Raw genomic sequence first — 18,184 nt, 5'->3', positions numbered from 1 at the left:
AAAAAAAAAAAAAAAAAAAAAAGTAAAACAAGTAGAGAAATAGAAAATATTGTCAGTCAAAAAAATCTTTCAAATAGTTAAAAGATTTGAAAAACAGGGATTTATATAAGGCTTGGTATTGGTCACACTAGTGGTCGAATTTACAGCACAGATTAACAGAGAGATGTACATCAAGGCTTTCTTCCCCAGACTTCGTTCTAAAACATTTACTATCTAGGATCAAGAGCAAGGTCCTTCAGTGATGGTTTGCGGGTCTTATGTATGGTTTCTACCTATGCCCAATCTAAGCAGTAGGACACACGATGATCTTAGATGCTGCAGACAAGGCGGTGACAGCATGTAGTGAGAACATTATTCCCATTTCAATGGTGCTGCTTGGCACCTCTCAGCCGAGGTTTTATTTTGACAGAGGCCTCTACATATGCTGGTCACCAACCTCAGGATGGGATAAGAGTTTCAGCTCTGGAGCCAGGCTGCCTGGGTCCAAATCTGGGCTCTGCTGAAAGTTTCTTAATCTCTCTGTGCTTCGGTTTCCTTCTCCACAAAATGGGGACAATGGTAACAGGTAACACTCATAGAGTGGCTGGAACGATGAAGGAGTTTATATATATAAAGCGCTTAGAGTTTAGTGAAACTAGTGCCTAGCAGGCATATGAGAAGTGCTTAACAGTAAATATTATTATTCTCTAAACCAATTTAAGCATAAGATATTCTTTATAGTTGGGATTACAGTATTCTTATTCTATAAATCAGTATAATATAAACGAATATAATTTCTACTTTGAGTTTCTACTCTGCCAAGCTGGCAGGAAATGAAACATCAGGCTTAGGAGTTCCCCGCCCTCCCCTGGGAGTGATTGAGCTCATAAGGTCTTATGCAGGCGAGGCAGGGGGTAAGGGGACCACCTTCTCCTTCCCAGGTTCCGTGAGACAGCCTCATGGATGCTGAGACCAGGGTGTTTTTTTGCTGCCTGGGGGCCATGCTGGGGCACCCCAGGGCCCTGAGCATTTTTGAGAAGCTGCCCTTGTACTGGCTGCCTCCACGCCCCTGGCCCATCTCCAGCTCACCTCCCTCAAGGTCTTCAGGGAAGCAGGGGGACGTCCCCGCCGCACCGTGGCTCTCTCCTGTGAGGGCCTGAAGAGGTAAAATTGTCACTATATGCAAAAGCGTGATACTGTATATAGAAAATCCTAAGGACTCCACGCAAAAACCACTAGATCTAATAAATGAGTTCAGCAAAGTAGCAGGACACAGGATAAACATTCAAAAATTGGTTGCATTTCTTCACACTAACAATGATATATCAGAAAGGGAATGTAAAAAAAGAATACCTTTTAAAACAGCACCAGAAAAAAATAAAATAAAATACCTAGGAATAAACCTGACCAAGGAGGTGAAAGACTTATACACTGAAAACTATGAAACATTAATAAAGGAAATTAAAGAGGATTCAGAGAAATGGAAAGATATCCCATGCTCTTGGATTGGAAGAATTAATATTGTTAAAATGACAATACTACCCAAAGCAATCTACAGATTTAATATGATCCCTATCAAAATACCCAAGACATTTCTCACAGAACTAGAACAAATAATCAAAAAATTTATATGGAACCATAAAAGACCCAGAATTACCAAAGCAATCCTGAGGAAAAAAAACAAAGAAGGAGGCATAACTCTCCCAGACTTCAGACAATACTACAAAGCTACCGTAATCAAAACAGCATCGTACTGGTACAAAAACATACATACGGATCAATGGAACAGAATAGAGAGCCCAGAAATAAACCCACACACCTACAGTCAATTAATCTTTGACAAAGAAGGCAAGAATATAAAATGGGGAAAAGACAGTCTCTTCAGAAAGTGGTGCTGGGAGAGTTGGACAGCTGCATGTAAATCAATGAAGTAGAACACACCCTCACAGCATACACAACAATAAACTCAAAATGGCTTAAAGACTCAGACGTAACACATGACACCATGAAACTCCAAGAAGAGAACATAGGCAAAACATTCTCTGACATAAATAGTATCAATGTTTTCTTAGGTCAGTCTCCCAAGGCAATAGAAATAAAAGCAAAAATAAACAAATGGGACCTAATCAAACTTACAAGCTTTTGCACAGCAAAGGAAACCATTAAAAACAAAAACAAAAAACAAAAAAAAGACAACCTAGGGAATGGGAGGAAATATTTGCAGATGATGTGACAGACAAAGGCTTAATCTCCAAAATATACAAACAGCTCAAACAACTCAAGAACAACAACAAAGCAACCCAATTGAAAAATGGGCAGAAGACGTTAATAGACATTTCTCCAAAGAAGGCATAGAGATGGCCAACAGACACATGAAAAGATGCTCAACATCACTAATTATTAGAGAAATGCAAATCAAAACTGCAGTGAGGTACCACCTCACACTGGTCAGAATGGCTATCATTAAAAAGTCTACAAATAACAAATGCTGGTGAGGGTGTGGAGAAAAGGGAACCCTCCTATACTGTTGGTGGGAATGTAAATTGGTGCAGCCACTATGGAGAACAGTATGGAGGTTCCTCAGAAAACTAAAACTAGAGTTGCCATATGATCCAGCAATCCCACTCCTGGGCATATACCCAGACAAAACTATAATTCAAAAAGATGCATGCACCCCTATGTTCATAGCAGCACTATTCACAATAGCCAAGATGTGAAAACAACCTACATGTCCACTGACAGAAGAATGGATAAAGAAGATGTGCATATATACAATGGAATACTACTCAGCCATAAAAAAGAATGAAATAAGGCCATTTGTAGCAACATGGATGCAACCAGAGATTATCACACCAAGTGAAGTAAGTCAGAAAGAGAAAGACAAATACCATATGATATCACTTACATGTGGAATCTAAATATGGCACAAATGAACCTATCTACAAGACAGAAACAGACACACAGACATAGCAGACTGGTGGTTGCCAAAGGGGAGGGGGGTGGGGAGGGAAGGACTGGGAGTTTGGGATTAGCAGAGGTAAACTATTATACATAGGATGGATAAACAACAAGGTCCTACTGTAGAGCACAGGGAACTATATTCAGTATCCTGTGACAAACCATAATAGAAAAGAATATTAAAAAGAATGTTGATATGTGTATAACTGAGTCACTTTGCTGTACAGCAGAGATTGACACAACATGGTAAATGAAATATAAAAAGGGTGTGAGGCCCTTTAGCCCCATGTCTCATGCCCCCACAGGCCTGGGAAAGCCTTGTCACTCCTACCTTGGGATGGGGAAACTGAGGCCCAGAGAGGGGAAGCAGCTGAGCCCGGCCGCACCGGGCCAGGCCCTAGGACGTGGCACCCCCAGGCTCCCCATGTCCTATCTGAGTGATGCACCCGCATCACCCACCTCAGGGCCTTGATGCTTCTCCAGGCCCAGGGAAACCAGGCTGGGTTTTGGAGAGCTGGGCTCCAGGCTGTGTTCAGGAGCTCCTGTGGCTTCTGTGGCATCGTGGCTTCTTCTGTGGCTCCTGGGTTAGTGGCTGGCATGGGCGTGGCTGTCAGAGGGCCCCGGGCTCTGCATCGTTGTGCCCCCTGCATGGATCTCTCCTGTGGGCCCTGTTGGGAGGCAAGGCTTCCAGAGGCCCCTCCACACACGCTTTCTGTGGCTCCCCTGTAGAACACAGCAAGGCCCTGGGACGTGGCTTCCCTCTGACGCTGTGCCTCCTTCCTCTCCCCAGTACCTGCCACAGAAGAGCACCCGGAAGTGCAGGTGGAAGACGCTGCTGCCGATGGCCAGCCCCTCAGCGAGGAGAATCCACCCTCTCCCGGGCCGCTGCCCCCGTCTCCTGCCGAATCCGACACACTTCGCGTCCCAGGATCAGCCACGGGGAGCCTCAGGTCACCTTTTATGCTTCTCTTGGGCTTTTCATAGCACTGTGCCACCTGTGCATTTGGCATTTGAGGACACTGGGGCCAGAGAGGGGAAGAAGCTGGCCCAAGTCACTCAGTGCGTTGCTGTCGGCGCTGGGACTCTGGTCCCACCATTTTCAGTTCTCCTAATTTCTGGCTTCAGCCTCTATAGAAAGAGCTCTCTGAGGAAGCCCTGCCCAGAATACCCTCAATTGTACGTTTGAAGGGGGTAATAAATGTGACAGGGCTAATTTTATTGTTAAATAATACAATGGACATACCAAAGAACACTAGATATAATAACCATCCCTATTCCCACCACTCTAGGTGCTACTTTTATTTTTCTGCCTTCTCTTCCATACCTTGTTTGTGGGCCCATGCTTTTGAGTGGTTTTAGTTGAAGGAGTGATTGGATCGTATCTCATCTGAGACCACATCTTTTTTATTGAGCCCTTTTCCGTATTGCTAGTCCGTCTCCTTAACACGCATTGTGATGCTGTGTTGACATCCTCCAGCTCCATGTGCCAGGATAGACATAACAATCCTCTGTTGTTGAATACTGTCCACAGTGGTGCTACAAATATCTCTTTGGTCTTCTGCCCTCTGTCCTTGGGCTCCTTTCTTGAGAGTGGGTTTCCTGGTCAGGGTTGCATGCATTTTTGTGCCTCTCGAGATAAGTTAGTTGCTGCATGGTTAGAGTTGGTTTTGGACAGCCTGAGCCAGGTAACTGAGAGAGGGCCTGCACAGAGCTGTAGGTCGTCTGTGAAGTGCAGTACAGTGTTTTGTGAATGGTTAATTAAGCTAAAGGGGAGCTGCCAGTGCATCTCCTTTGCTAGCTAGATTGAGGGATGGTTCTTTTTTTCTTGATTAATTCTTGCTTTTATCCATGAACCCTTGAGTAATTTCTCAGCTGAGGTCAGAAGACTGCCAAAGCAGAGATGGCTGGACGTAGCAAACAGAAGGCTCCCAGATTTTGATGTGGAGAAAAGAGTCATAATCTCACCCAGCCTTGGAACACAGCTCACAGACACATCAGTCCTCACGTTTAATTCATTGAATCATGCACAGAGTACAGAGAGCAGAAGACAGGGCACCACCATAATTGTAGACATCTGGTCTACCTCCCTCTGTTCCCTTTATAAGGGTAGGGAAACTGTACAGGCTGGGTTAAAGGTGGATATTCGGGAGGAGGGAGGGGACTAAGATCACTTGGGACAAGAATCAAAGCCTCCTGCCTTTTGCTTATGAGCTGGGTCTGTGAGGCTCCTCTTATTATCATTCTTTCATTCATTTGCAAACATTTACTGAACATCTTTATGTGCCAGGCTCTGCTCTAGCTGCTGTGGTTGCATCAGGGAGAAGCCTGAGAGGGGCCTGCCCTCATGGAGCTGACATTCCAGTGGGGCCGAGATAGACAATGAACAAATAATCACACAAGATTTTTCCAGAGAGTGCTAAGGAGAATGTGACTGTGAGAAACTGGGAAGCCTCAGCCTGAGCTTGGCGCCAAGAAGGAATTCTGATGCCTGACATGAGAGGCCAGTGCGGCTGCCTGTGGTCCAGGATGGAATGAGCACTGGGGGCAACTGATGGGAGCAGAAAAGCCACCAAAACAGAGGGGCACACGGGCAAGGCCCTTCTCACAGTGCAATGCTGTGGTTTGGAGTGAATCCCAAACATCCCCTGTCTACTAGGATTATGAAAATTCAACAAGCTACTGTATGTGAGGTGTTCAGCACAGGGCCAGGCACTGGGCGGTGCTGGAGGAGCATAGCTGCTGATTTAGTTCCACACTCTGGATTCTCTCCAGGCCCGGAGAGGGCACTGGGCTGGGAGTAGGAGGCCTGAATTTAAGTCCCAGTTGTGAGATTTTTGCCCCAGTCTTCTTGTTTGCAGGCATCCTTTTAGTTAGAGCATAAAAGAGGTGAGCCCGGGCTTCCCTGGTGGCGCAGTGGTTGAGAGTCCGCCTGCCGGTCAAAATAAGTACCAACAAACTCTTCTTCTTTCTTATGACGTAAGTCCTCTACCTATGATTCCCTAAATAATCTAGTAACTTAAACACTATGTTTCAGGGGCACAGTTATAGGATTATCTGAAAGTGAAAAGGACATGCAGGATTTACTAATCATGTATGGTTTCTTCCCCCAGCACTGTTAGAATAACCTTCACAATTGGTAATGAATATTTGCTGAGTGTCCAACAGGGGTGAAGCATGGAGCCAGAACTCGACCAAAAAAAAAAAAAAAAAAAAAAAAAAAGAGGTGAGCCCATGAGTTTTGCCATTCTAGGCGAGTTGGCAGAAGGTAATAGGGTGGTTTCAGAGCCTTGTGGAATAATGCTGCACATCCCTCTGACTGTATCCCTTTACAAGCCCTGATGATGGAATCCTGAGTCACAGTGGTTGAGTATGGGAAGAGTACCAAGCGGATTCAAATCTAGACACCATTAGCTGAGACACCAGTGATTCCAAATGCAGCACTCTGTGGCAGACTTGGACTGAATGATGGGGGACCTGGGCATAATTTAATCTTCATTCTTCAGATAGGGAAGCGGGAACTCCAGGCGGGGATGGGCTTTCCCCAGGTCACATCATGAGCTGGAAAACAGACTTCATGGCCCGTGGGTGTCAACTTTTCCAGCCAGGGGCACATCTGCAAAGGGAGAGAAGCTGAGCTTCCAGGAGAGTTAATAAGATGGAATGTGAGCCCTCGCACCTTCTCAGTAGCTGGAAGGGTGGTGTGATGGAGAAGGGGACGGGGTGGCCTGGGAAGGGCAGTGCCCTCAGACTGGGAAGTGGAAGGCAGAAGGATATTTAAACTGAGACCCGACTGAGTGATAAGCACCTCACTGAATTGGGTAGATTTAGTCCCATTTTATAGAGGGGGAAAACTGAGGCAGCTCAGAGGGTTTGAGTAAATTGCCAAGGTCACACACTGGGAAGAAGCAGGGCTGGGGTGCAAATTCGGGTTTGCCCGATCCCAAGTCAGTGCTGTTACTTTTATGCTAGGCCATTGAATGGATGCAGAGACCGAGATCCAGAGGTTGGATGTGTCCCCTCTTCTCTTTTTTGTTTCCCTGCAGGCAAGCGAGGACCCTTTGGTCCTCGCACCATCCTCTGTCCCCACCTCCCCCGCCAGGATTCACTCTGGGTGATCTGCAGGGCTCAAAGTTGATTCATCCCCTCGCAGCGGCCCCTGCCTCCCTGAAGGCCCCTCCCTTCCATGTCTGTGCTCTTGCAGGAAGAGGCTGTGCTCCCAAGATGATGAGGCTGAAGAGCTCAAGATGCTGTCACCGGCTGTATCGCCCGTGGTCGCTTGTTCGGACCCCACCAGCCCGCAGGGCACTGAGTAAGTGGGGGCCACCTCTGGGGTCTCAGGGAATCAGAAGTCTGGGCGGCGATGGGCAAGCAAAGGGAGGTGAGTTGGGGGGAGAATGGATGTTTTTAGAACCTTCTACCCCAAGGCAGACTGTGCCAGTGGCTTCCCGGCAGTAAGAGAGGGCCGGGTCTCCTGTCCAGGCTGCTTCTGACCAGCCCAGAAATTCTGAAAAATCTGGTCTGCAGAATGGGCTCAAACTCTGGGCCCAGCTGTGTCCAGAACCACAGAGAGTGGGCCGTGGGGAATCCACATCTTTATAAGCTCCCCAGGTGATTCTGATGCAGCTGGTCTGTGGAACAATGTTCAGAGGCCACTACGAGGGCATCGGGACCTGTGTCTCTGACATCGAAGTGTCACAAGGGCTGGGCCAGTGGGAGGTGTTTTCCTGAAGGGTCTACGTCGGCTGGTGACAGTGAGTACCCCAGCCCTGGGCTCTGGCCTGGGATCCTCACCTCCTCTCCTGCCATAGCTTTTGGAGTGACCTTAGGAGATAATATACTTCCCTTCCAGTCTGTTTTTCTGTCCATAATTTTATGGAGTTTATGCTTAACAGTATTGTGGAAAGTTCAGAAAAGCAAAAGAAGCAGGAAAAAACCCAAACCTCACTTATAGTCCAGTGATCCGTTTTAGCATACAGTGGAGTCACATCTTATGCAGTAGGGTAGGGGTAGGAGTAGGGTTTAATATCAGAAAATAAGCCAGAAATCAGGTACAATAATAACAATTACCTTTGAAAACTCTTAAGGTGGTCAGCATGGAACCCCATGTATTACCTCAGTAGGTTAAGATGCTATAACAAATAGACCTCAATGATTCAGTGGCTTAAGGAACAAGACATCTAATATGTCACAGGTGTGTCACTGGTGGTGTGTTTCAGGTCAGTGGAAGGCTCTGCCCCCTGCAGTCATTTAGGGCCCCAGCCAACAGTGGCTCTGCCACCTTTGTGTGGCTTTCAAGACCCTGCTGGTCACCACTAGAAAGGGGGAGTGCCAGGCCGCTTTTCCACAGGGAGGCTCGGAATTGCACTAGCATGTCCACCCGTGAGAGCTCACACGGCCACACCTGGGCAACGTAGTCCCTGGCTGCGTGGTGACCCCTCCCTGCAGGAGGGAGTGGGTGTGGGTGAGCAGCTCGTGTCTCCTCCGCCCCCCAGCGCCATCTCTCATTATGACCCCCCCACACACTGCTTTTCTCCAGCTAGCTCCCTCAACTGAGCACAAGAGTAGCTGGCTTGCGTTTCAGTGCCTCAATGTATGAGAAAAAACAGTAGATCTGTAAACATTAGTGTTACCCTCAGCTCAGCAAGAAGATCACAGGCTACTCAGAGGAGAACACAGAACATCGGCTGGTTCACACGGCCGCCTGTCTCAACTCACCCAGGGCTCTTGACACACACTGAGCGGAAGACTATCATTCATTCTCTGTCTGTGTCTGTCTCTCCCTTGCTGCAAGTTCATGCAGTTTAAAGTCCTATAAATTAAAAGAATATGTAATGTATCTGCACTGTTTTTAATATTTATTTATTTAGGCTGCGCTGTGCAGCTTCTAGGATCTTAGTTCCCTGACCAGGGATCGAACCTGGGCCCTCGGCAGTGAGAGCACAGAGTCCTAACCACCAGACAGCCAGGGAATTCCCTGCACTGTTTTTTCCATCAGTTATTTCCTAAGCCTAAAAAAGTAGCCCCTGTCCCCTCTCTGATCTGTCCTGTATCTCATGTGAACCCCAAACTGAGACTAACAGGCCTGAACTGAGTTCCAGAGTTTCCCCCTAAATCACAAGTGGAATCCAGGTTTTTTTGGAATTGCCCATCTGAATCAGAGCATTCGTGGTACATTTTCTGAAAGCTGGGCACCCGGGTGTTAATCCCAGACTGAATTTCCTCCCAGGAGATATTAAGGTGGGTTTGATGTTTTGATGTCAGAAGAAGACTGGGCCAGGATTTACCCGCTGAGGCCAGGTGGGATACAGATTCAGCTCTTGCCCGGTGGCGCGGGGGTCCCTCCCCACGCAGCCCGCTTAGCTCTGGGTGGTGTTCCCTCAGTGACCAGGACCGCACAGCCTCCACAGACAGCCAGACCAGTGCCCTCATCAACAACCGGCTCCAGGAGCTGGTGAAGCTTTTCAAGGAGCGGACGGAGCAGGTGAAGGAGAAGCTCATCGACCCTGATGTCACCTCTGATGAAGAGAGCCCCAAGCCCTGTGAGTCCAGAGCTGGGGCTGGGCCGCCTGACCAGGGGTGGGGTGGGGCCCCTTAAGGGCCCTGTCAATTCTTGGGGAGGGTGGCCCCAAGGAAACGGTTGGGGTGCTTGAGAGAAGCCCAGATCTCCATTCTCTGGAATTTGAGGTCCTTTATGTACAGGTTTAGCTACGTGTCCAGGGGAGGAAAGAATGTCAAAGTTCTGACCAGTGATCCAGTTGTACTTGGCTCTCCCTCCCACAGGGCAAGTTCCCTTGTTGACCCCCTGCCCCTTTCCCACTGGCGGGCAGGTGGTCCATCCTGGGATGTATCTCATGGTCTTGCACTTAGATGGTGTCCATAACCCACTCTGGAACTACACAGTCTTATTTTTCAGAGGCCTCCATTGCAATATTCTTATGGGGTTACCTGAAAGTTTCCTGCTTTCAAAGTGCCAGGAGGAAATAAGAACCATGCTGTCTCGCCAGGGAGGTTTTCTAGGTCTTTTCAAAGGAGGATTGTGCCTTAGAACTCATGGTGCCAACAGTGGACCTAGCAGAGCCTGACTTCACACTCCTAAACCTGGAAACACAGCCATATTAAACCTGTAAGAACCAATTTCTAGGTCACCAACAACATCACCATAGATGCACAGGAAAACCGTGATCCCATTTGATGTCTTGTTTTAGAGATGAGACAGCTGAGATTTCTGCTCTGAAAAACCTAGAACAATGTTTTCCTGATTTCTGGCCCTGGGTGGTGGAAGTTCTGGGTACCAATGCCCCTAGCCCTCCAGAGAAACCAAGGGGTCCAATCACAGACACACAAGCACACACTCAACTGAAACATCCAACTTGCCCAGAAACACCTGATTTTAGGCAGTTCCTGAGAAGCAGTCCCAGACTGGTACCTGTTAAGAGTTCAGAGCAGGTGCCCACGTTGCTATTAAGGAGGATCTTTGTGGTTTGCTGCAGGAGAGCACCCAGAGCTTGTAGCAGGTTATGGGATGGTGCCAGGGTCCCCTCAGCTTTAGTTCCAGAGTCTGCAGTTGGGAGCCTTCTCTTTTTTTTGTTTTAATTAATTAATTAATTAATAATTAATTAATTTTTGGCTGCGTTGGGTCTTTGTTGCTGCGTGCGGGCTTTCTCTAGTTGTGGCGAGCAGGGGCTACCCTTCGTTGCAGTGTGCGGGCTTCTCATTACGGTGACTTCTCTTGTTGTGGAGCACAGGCTCCAGGTGCATGGGTTTCAGTAGTTGTGGCGCACGGGCTTCAGTAGTTGTGGTTCGCGGGCTTCAGTAGTTGTGGCACACAGGCTTAGTTGCTCCGCAGTGTGTGGGGTCTTCCCGGACCGGGGCTCGAACCCATGTCCCCTGCACTGGCAGGTGGATTCTTAACCACTGCGCCACCAGGGAAGTCCTGAGAGCCTTCTCTTTGCATCCGCTACCCGAGCCTCAGGGCTGGGTCAGAGGGTCACAGTGTCATCCCACAGCCCCAGCCAAGAAAGCCCCAGAGCCGGCCCTGGATGTGAAGCCAGCTGAAGCGGGGCAGGTGGAGGAGGAACACTATTGTGAAATGCTCTGCTGCAAGTTCAAACGCCACCCCTGGAAGAGGTACCAGTTTCCCCAGAGCATCGACCCGCTGACCAGTGAGTCCTGGGAAGGCGGTGGGCGTTGCCACATGTCACATGAGAGGGCAGGAGAATGGGAGGGGGTGGGGGCAGTGCAAGGGCGGGCCCCAAACAAACAAAGTCCCTGAACTAGGAACATAAGATCATACCCATCTTAACAGACAAGCAAACTAAGGTACAGAGAAGTTAACTGGCCTAAAGACACAACTAGTCAGTGGCAGACTCACGACTCCTGACTCTTGGCCTAGTCTTTTTTCTACTCTGCTCTTCCTGGCTCCTTCCCAGAGCTGCTGCTCTGAGCAGAAAAGGGGAAAATTTCTTCCAACATCTAAAGTGAAGTCCCTCTCACTTGCCTTTTAGCCCATTTTGTATTCTTCAGGAATAACAACGCTTCATATGTGTGCCGCACTTCACAGTTTACAAAGGGTCTCCCTGCCTTTTTTATCTGACTTCTCCTTATGACTTCTCTGAGGAGGACAGAACAGGTGCCAGAGAGGGACTTTCCTAAGGACACACACGAAGTCATTTGCGGGGCAGGACTTCAACCCTGGTGTCCATTGGTCCTTTAAAACGCCCAGGTGGGGGGAATTCCCTGGTGGTCCAGTGGTTAGGACTCTGCACTTCTGCTGCAGGGGACATGGGTTTGATCGCCGGTCGGGGAACTAAGATCCCACAAGCTGCCCAGCGCCGTCAAAAAAATTAAAAACAAAAATAAATAAATAAATAACTGATAAAATGCCCAGGTGACTTACAGTATCCATCCATCCATCCATGCACTTGTCCATCTGTGTATCCATCTGTCCATCTTCTATGCATTATTTACTATTGTGTATTTACAAAGGCAGGAAATACATTTTTGGAAAAATTTCAACAAGGATGAGAGCAAAAGTGTTTTCTGGTTAGCTGTCTATTAACTAGTAATGACCCCATATCCCATATCCCCTACTCAGAGTACTCAATTTGTTAGGGCCTAGCCGTGATTTATTTTTATATCAAAGACAGTTTTACATGTCCCCCCCCGCAAATTACAGAGGGCCGCATATAGTGCTTGTAGGAAAGTGCAGACAGACAAGTGGGAAGCAGAAAGCCCCACCCTCATCCCATGGCGAGGAGCCCTTCGCTGGCTGATGTTCTAGCATATTCCCGCCCCCTCCCACCCCTGCAGACCTGATGTACATCCTGTGGCTGTTCTTCGTGGTGCTGGCCTGGAACTGGAACTGTTGGCTGATTCCCGTGCGCTGGGCCTTCCCCTACCAGATGCCGGACAACATCCACCTCTGGCTGCTGGTGGATTACCTGTGTGACCTCATCTACCTCCTGGACATCACCGTGTTCCAGCTGCGTCTGCAGTTTGTCAGAGGCGGGGACATCATTGTGAGTCCCAGACAGGTTGGGGGTGGGGGGTGGCTGGGAGCAGACCCTGCAGCCAGAGCATTCGTGGGGCTGACCCCTGATGCTGGGAGGGACCAGAAGCTAAATGAACAAGGAAATCTCAGGACGTCCACCCATGCTTATTCAACAGCATCATCGCTTGTTTCACACATCTTTGATATGTTCAAATTACACACATCAAGTCTTGCTCACGGGCGAAATGGTTCCTGGACCACCTGATGGAATGAGAGATGAAGAAGTGGCCTAGGGCTGCCCTGGTGGCGCAGTGGTTGAGAGTCCGCCTGCCGATGCAGGGGACACGGGTTCGTGCCCCGGTCCGGGAAGATCCCACATGCCGCGGAGCGGCTGGGCCCGTGAGCCATGGCCGCTGGGCCTGCGGGTCCGGAGCTTGTGCTCCGCAACGGGAGAGGCCACAAAAGTGAAGGGCCCACATACCGCAAAGGAAAAAAAAAAGAAGTGGCCTAGAGAATGACCTTTAGAACAGGCAGACCTGGTTCAAATCTCGGCTCAACCAGGACAACTGTATCAGGCTCTTGGAGCCTCAGTTTCCTCATCTGTAAAATGGGGACAGTAATCACTCCCACCTCATACCATGGCTGTGAGGATCTATGGAGGTGATGTATGCAGAATGCTCAGCACAGGTATCTGCTGACAATCAGCATTTCCTGCAGCACTACCCAGACCAGTTTGGGACCCTGTGCTCTGGTGCACTTATTAGGGAGAAAACCTAAGTCCTGATTGTGACTTGGCAGAGTTCCCATCTCCCTGTGCATGTCACTTTTCAAAATTCCATGCTGGCAGAGCCTGCTCCACTGTGTGCAGACAAGTTGAGTTTGAGCCTCTAAAACGATTTAGAGGAAAGAGAATTCCCTGAGCAGCCTCTTTCCTGATCTGATCAGAGCAGTGGCCAGCTCCTCAGTGAATAATGTTGCAAATGGTCCAGGTAAGAGAGAGTAAGCTCAATGTCCCTGCTTTCCATCCAAGAAGTTGAAATTGAGCTGAGTGACCTTGGACAACCTCCCCCCTCCCCCACCACGCCACCCCCAGGAGCTCGACCCTCCCTATCTGTAGACTGTGAGGCTTTCATCGAAGCTCTGCTGGTCCATTCTGCTACACATCCATGGGGCTGTTACTTCAACAGGAAGGTGGAGGTTGTGCGGGGATTTCCATCGCTGCTCCCATGGGGTCAGGGATTAAGCTCTTAGGCCATTTCACAGTCAGTATTCCATTTCATTCCAGACAGACAAAAAGGAGATGCGCAACAATTATCTGAAATCTCAGCGCTTTAAGGTGTGTGCCAGGGATCTTGGGAGGTGGTGTCTCTGGGGTCCCTGGGTGCTTTGGGGCCAATGTGACGTGGTTCCTGCCAGGACCAGCACAGGCTGGAGCTCATTGGTAGGATGCCTCCTGCCCTAATTTTAGCCCCTCCAGGGGCATTCTGACCTCACCTTTTCATTGAAGGTGGAGACCCCTGCCACTCACCCCAGCCCACAACCCTGGGAGTTATATACTATTTTATGCACTGTGGTGTCCTGCTGGGATTTCAGATGGATATGCTCTGCCTCTTGCCCTTGGACTTTCTCTACTTGAAATTCGGTGTGAATCCCCTCCTGCGCTTGCCCCGCTGTTTGAAGGTAAGACCATCCAAGGCCTTCAGCTCCTCCGTGCTCTGCACCTGCAGTGGCAGCTTAATGTCTGGCCTGAGCAGCACTGGGGAGCAGGAGGCATCTGGGAAGGGTGGTCCCGAGGGGAGATGGGAAATTCCTTACAATTGTTAGCGCTTCTTAGTTGTGCTGTGCGTTACATATTGTTCTGGAGGCTTTACAAGTGCCTACTCCTCAACAGCGTGAGATGAGTGTTGCTAGTACCAGAATTTCACAAATGAGATGCCTGAGGCACAGAGAGGTTAAGTAACTTGCCCAAGGTCACACAGGTAGGAAGGAGTAGAGTCTGGATTTGAACCCAGGCAGCCTGTTTCCACTGTCTGTGCTTTCAGTTACTATAGAGATTCAACAGAGAGACTTCTGCTTTATGATGGTCTTCATCTAAAAGATGGAGAAGCAGAGGCTTGGAGAGCTTGGGTGACTTGCCCAAGGTCACAGGGGCCAGGAAGTGCCCAGGATGGATTTGAACGTGCAGCCCGACACCTGTTTCATCATTAGTTGTTGTCATTACAGTGTCACTACAACCATTCCTCCTGTCACCGGGGCAGAGCCAATGTCTCAGAGAGGGTGACACAGTGTAGAGACCTGGCAACATCCTTTGATGTGACCAGAGTGGACAGCTAGTCAGAGCACTCAGGATCCCCCAAATGGATTTTTCTGGCAGACCAAGTAAATTCATCTTTCTCCTCACATAATACCTGATGCTTCTTCCCCAAAATGGTAATGAGGGAATTTACAAAAGAGGCAAACGCAATAACCTTAATAACTTGGAGAAATAGGGCAGAGAAAAGCTGGAAGAACGCAAGTACCTCGATGAGAAGAAAGCATATCTGGAATGGAGCATGAAAGCTGCTTCTGAGCTTCCTGGCTGCCCAGAGGAAGAGGGAAACTGGAAGTGGCACCAGTCTTATTTGACACATGCCAGCCTTCCAGGGGCGGCAGAGGTTGCTTTAGAGCCATACATCAGAGTGAGGAGGGTTAGATCCACAGCCCAAGTTTTACCCCAGATCCAGAGGCTGGATCCATATCTTGGTCCATGTTGGTAGTAGTGAATGTAACTCAAGCACCTAACATCTAGCAGGACTCAGAGGATGCAGCTCTTTGGGTCCAAGGTGAGGATCCAAGTCCGTGGTCCTTCTTCATGCGATGCAAACTCCAGGTGGAAATTAGAACGAACACCTGGATGACAGCTAGCATGGCCCCCAGGGAATCTTCGTCAATGTTATTTTCAAAGGTCAAACAACATGTGTGCAGAGATCTAGAGGCAAGTGTAACATTGTGGAAAGAGCTTGCCGTTTTTTTTGTTTGTTTTGTTTTGTTTGCGCTACGCGGGCCTCTCACCGCTGTGGCCTCTCCCGTTGCGGAGCACAGGCTCCGGACGCGCAGGCTCAGCGGCCATGGCTCACAGGCCCAGCCGCTCCGCGGCATGTGGGATCTTCCTGGACCGGGGCGCAAACCCGTGTCCCCTGCATCGGCAGGCGGACTCTCAACCACTGCGCCACCAGGGAAGCCCTGAGCTTGCAGTTTTGAGTGTGATCTGGCTTCGAACCCTGGCTCTGTCACTTACCAGCTGTGTGTTTTGGGCAAGTTCCTGAGCTCCCCTGAGGGCCGGTTTCCTCTCTGTAAAAGAAGGGTAATACATGTAAATAAGTGCTAAGGTAAAGTGTATAAAGTGCAGTCATACAAGGGGCTCAGTAATGGGCAGTTATCTTACACTTTTATTATTATAAATAAGCCTTTCGAGGAGATCAGCGAGCGGCTGTTTCTTTATATAATTGTTGTCTTTATTAGTAAACCTTGAAAACAGGGTCCTTAACCTGGGATGCATGTCCCTTAAAAGTTTCATGATAGGATCTGGAAGGTCTAGGAGTCCCCTGAAGTTATACACAAACTGTGACAACATGATTACATGTAATTTCCAAGGAAGAGGGTCCAGGGTTTCCATCAGACTCGGAAATGGAGTTTCTGGCCCCCCATTCCTCAAAGGGCTAAGGACCTCTGATTTTGAATGTTCACTCTCCAACCCGCTCCCAACCGGGGGTCTATGGGGAGTGGTCTAGGAGGTGAGGGCAGCGGGCCGCCCCTGATGCTTTGCTGTTTCTCCCAGTACATGGCCTTCTTCGAGTTTAACAACCGCCTGGAAGCCATCCTCAGCAAAGCCTACATTTACAGGTGAGACCCCTACACACACACACACACACACACACACACACACACACACACACACACCACACACACAAGTGCACACGTGCACACACATGCACGTACACACATGCCCCAGGACATTTGCAGCAAGAACGGAGCAAGGCATTCTCCACCCCCATCACTTCCCCTTTCGGCTCCCCTGGCCCCCAAGCCCCCTCGCCACTGCCACTCACCGGAAGCCGGGCCTCTTCCTGGCCCTTCTGCGAAGGGATGTTTGTTCTTTAGAGAACCAGGAATGTCCCGTTTCCCCCAATTGTGAGGAGGGCTCACGTAGGTTGACATGCACGGCTCCCCTGCATTTCCAGGGAGCTGGCCCTCAGTTTAGTCTCAGCTCAGGAAACTGACCCCCCTAAGCGCTCAAACACGGGGGTAGTGGCTGTATGGACACAGTGGGCCATCTTGCAGATGTCCAAGCTTGGGACCCAGGACCAGCCAGGCCACGCTCGGGGACAGGGCTCCTCTCCACATGTCTCATGGAGCAGCGCTCCTCTGTATGCATCTGTCCCTTCTTTGCCCCCCGCCCCGGTGCATCCCCCACTCAGCTCTTCCACTTCCCTGGCATTGTCTGCATATGTAGCTCTGTGCCTATTCCAGCCCCCAGTCTTGACAACTTTCTGTTCAAGTATCACCATTCCTAACCAGCACAGTCTCAACAGAGCAGCCAGTTGGCCGAGTCCAGCCACTGGTTCCCATCGGTCAAGTGTCCATCACACCAGACAGCTGGGCAGGGCCGTGCAGCTCCGACAGGGAGGGCTCTGAGGTGGGCTTTGGGAAGGGCGAAGACTAGCTTGTTCCCTGCAGTTCTGACCCCTGGGGTGATACGTCATTGCCAGCCTTTCTGCTACTGTGTTCATGCCTTCCTTCTTTTGCAGGGTTATCAGGACCACAGCCTACCTGCTCTACAGTCTACATGTGAACTCATGTCTGTATTACTGGGCTTCAGCCTATGAGGGCCTTGGCTCCACTCACTGGGTTCATGATGGCGTGGGAAACAGGTGAGCCACAGTCTTCCTCCTGTGTCTTAATAATTCACGGTACCGAGACTCCCAGAAAGGAGTCCCACTGCCGCCGTGTTGCCGAGGTCACCTCGCTCCCAAAGAATCATTGTCATGATAAGGTTCAAGGGCCAAGTCTCCACATCTTCACTAATCTAACATTTTCTGAGCACCTGCCACGTGCCAGGCAAAAGGGGGCAGACAGGAACAAGACCTGCTAGAAAGATCCTTTCAGCATCCCAAAGTCTACTGAGTTGGCCAGTTCACAGCACGTGCGTGTCCACTCCTCCACCCTGTGGGCACGGCTGTGGGCGTGACGAAGGCCAGGGAATACTCGACATGCTTCCTGGGCATTGCTAGCCGTGGAGGAGCTGGCAAACAAGGAGAAATCTACTTGCCAGTCCAGAGAGCTGCCACACAAAAAGGTCCATTCTCAAATGTTGATGATGGTGACAATGATAGTAGTACTAATAATAGCAAGCGTTGGAGAAGGCTTATACAGACCAGCCCTGTTCTAAGCACTTCACATAGTATCTCACTTAATCCTCCCCAAAATCACACAAGACAGGAACCATCAGCATCTCCATTTTACAGATGAGGTAACAGACATGAAGTGACCTCCCCAGATCACACAGACAGCTGGGATTTGAATCCAGACAGCATGGCTACAGAGTCTTATGTGTGGTACCATCTGCCCAGTGCCCTGGGTGGGGGGAGGGAGGCGTGGGATGGTCAATTCTGAAAAGTTAAGTTTGAGCTTGGCCTGGGTAGGTGGAGGGAAGGGGCAGAGAATCCTGCGGGGAGGGAACAGCAGGAAGAAAGGTGTGGAGTTGCGAAATAGTGGAGT

At 49.5% G+C, this 18,184-nt stretch overlaps 1 protein-coding gene across 1 annotated transcript in view; it reads left to right on the top strand.

Moving 5' to 3' along the window:
* Positions 1-18,184, top strand: part of CNGB1 (cyclic nucleotide gated channel subunit beta 1) — a gene marked incomplete at its 3' end in the record, with an annotated part of 69,538 nt that overhangs the window by 30,251 nt on the left and 21,103 nt on the right. The window contains exons 17-25 of the mRNA XM_007468328.1: positions 3,728-3,887; positions 7,139-7,246; positions 9,319-9,476; positions 10,944-11,099; positions 12,247-12,455; positions 13,713-13,763; positions 14,021-14,107; positions 16,245-16,309; positions 17,215-17,337. Of these exons, the coding sequence (XP_007468390.1) occupies positions 3,728-3,887; positions 7,139-7,246; positions 9,319-9,476; positions 10,944-11,099; positions 12,247-12,455; positions 13,713-13,763; positions 14,021-14,107; positions 16,245-16,309; positions 17,215-17,337 (1,117 nt within the window). The remainder of the gene's footprint in view (positions 1-3,727; positions 3,888-7,138; positions 7,247-9,318; positions 9,477-10,943; positions 11,100-12,246; positions 12,456-13,712; positions 13,764-14,020; positions 14,108-16,244; positions 16,310-17,214; positions 17,338-18,184) is intronic.

This window comes from Lipotes vexillifer, unplaced genomic scaffold (assembly GCF_000442215.2).
Source record: "Lipotes vexillifer unplaced genomic scaffold, Lipotes_vexillifer_v1.1 scaffold1347, whole genome shotgun sequence".
Taxonomy (NCBI): Eukaryota; Metazoa; Chordata; class Mammalia; order Artiodactyla; family Lipotidae; genus Lipotes; species Lipotes vexillifer.
The sequence above is the reverse complement of the archived record's forward strand: the minus strand, read 5'-3'. Positions and strand labels throughout refer to the sequence as shown.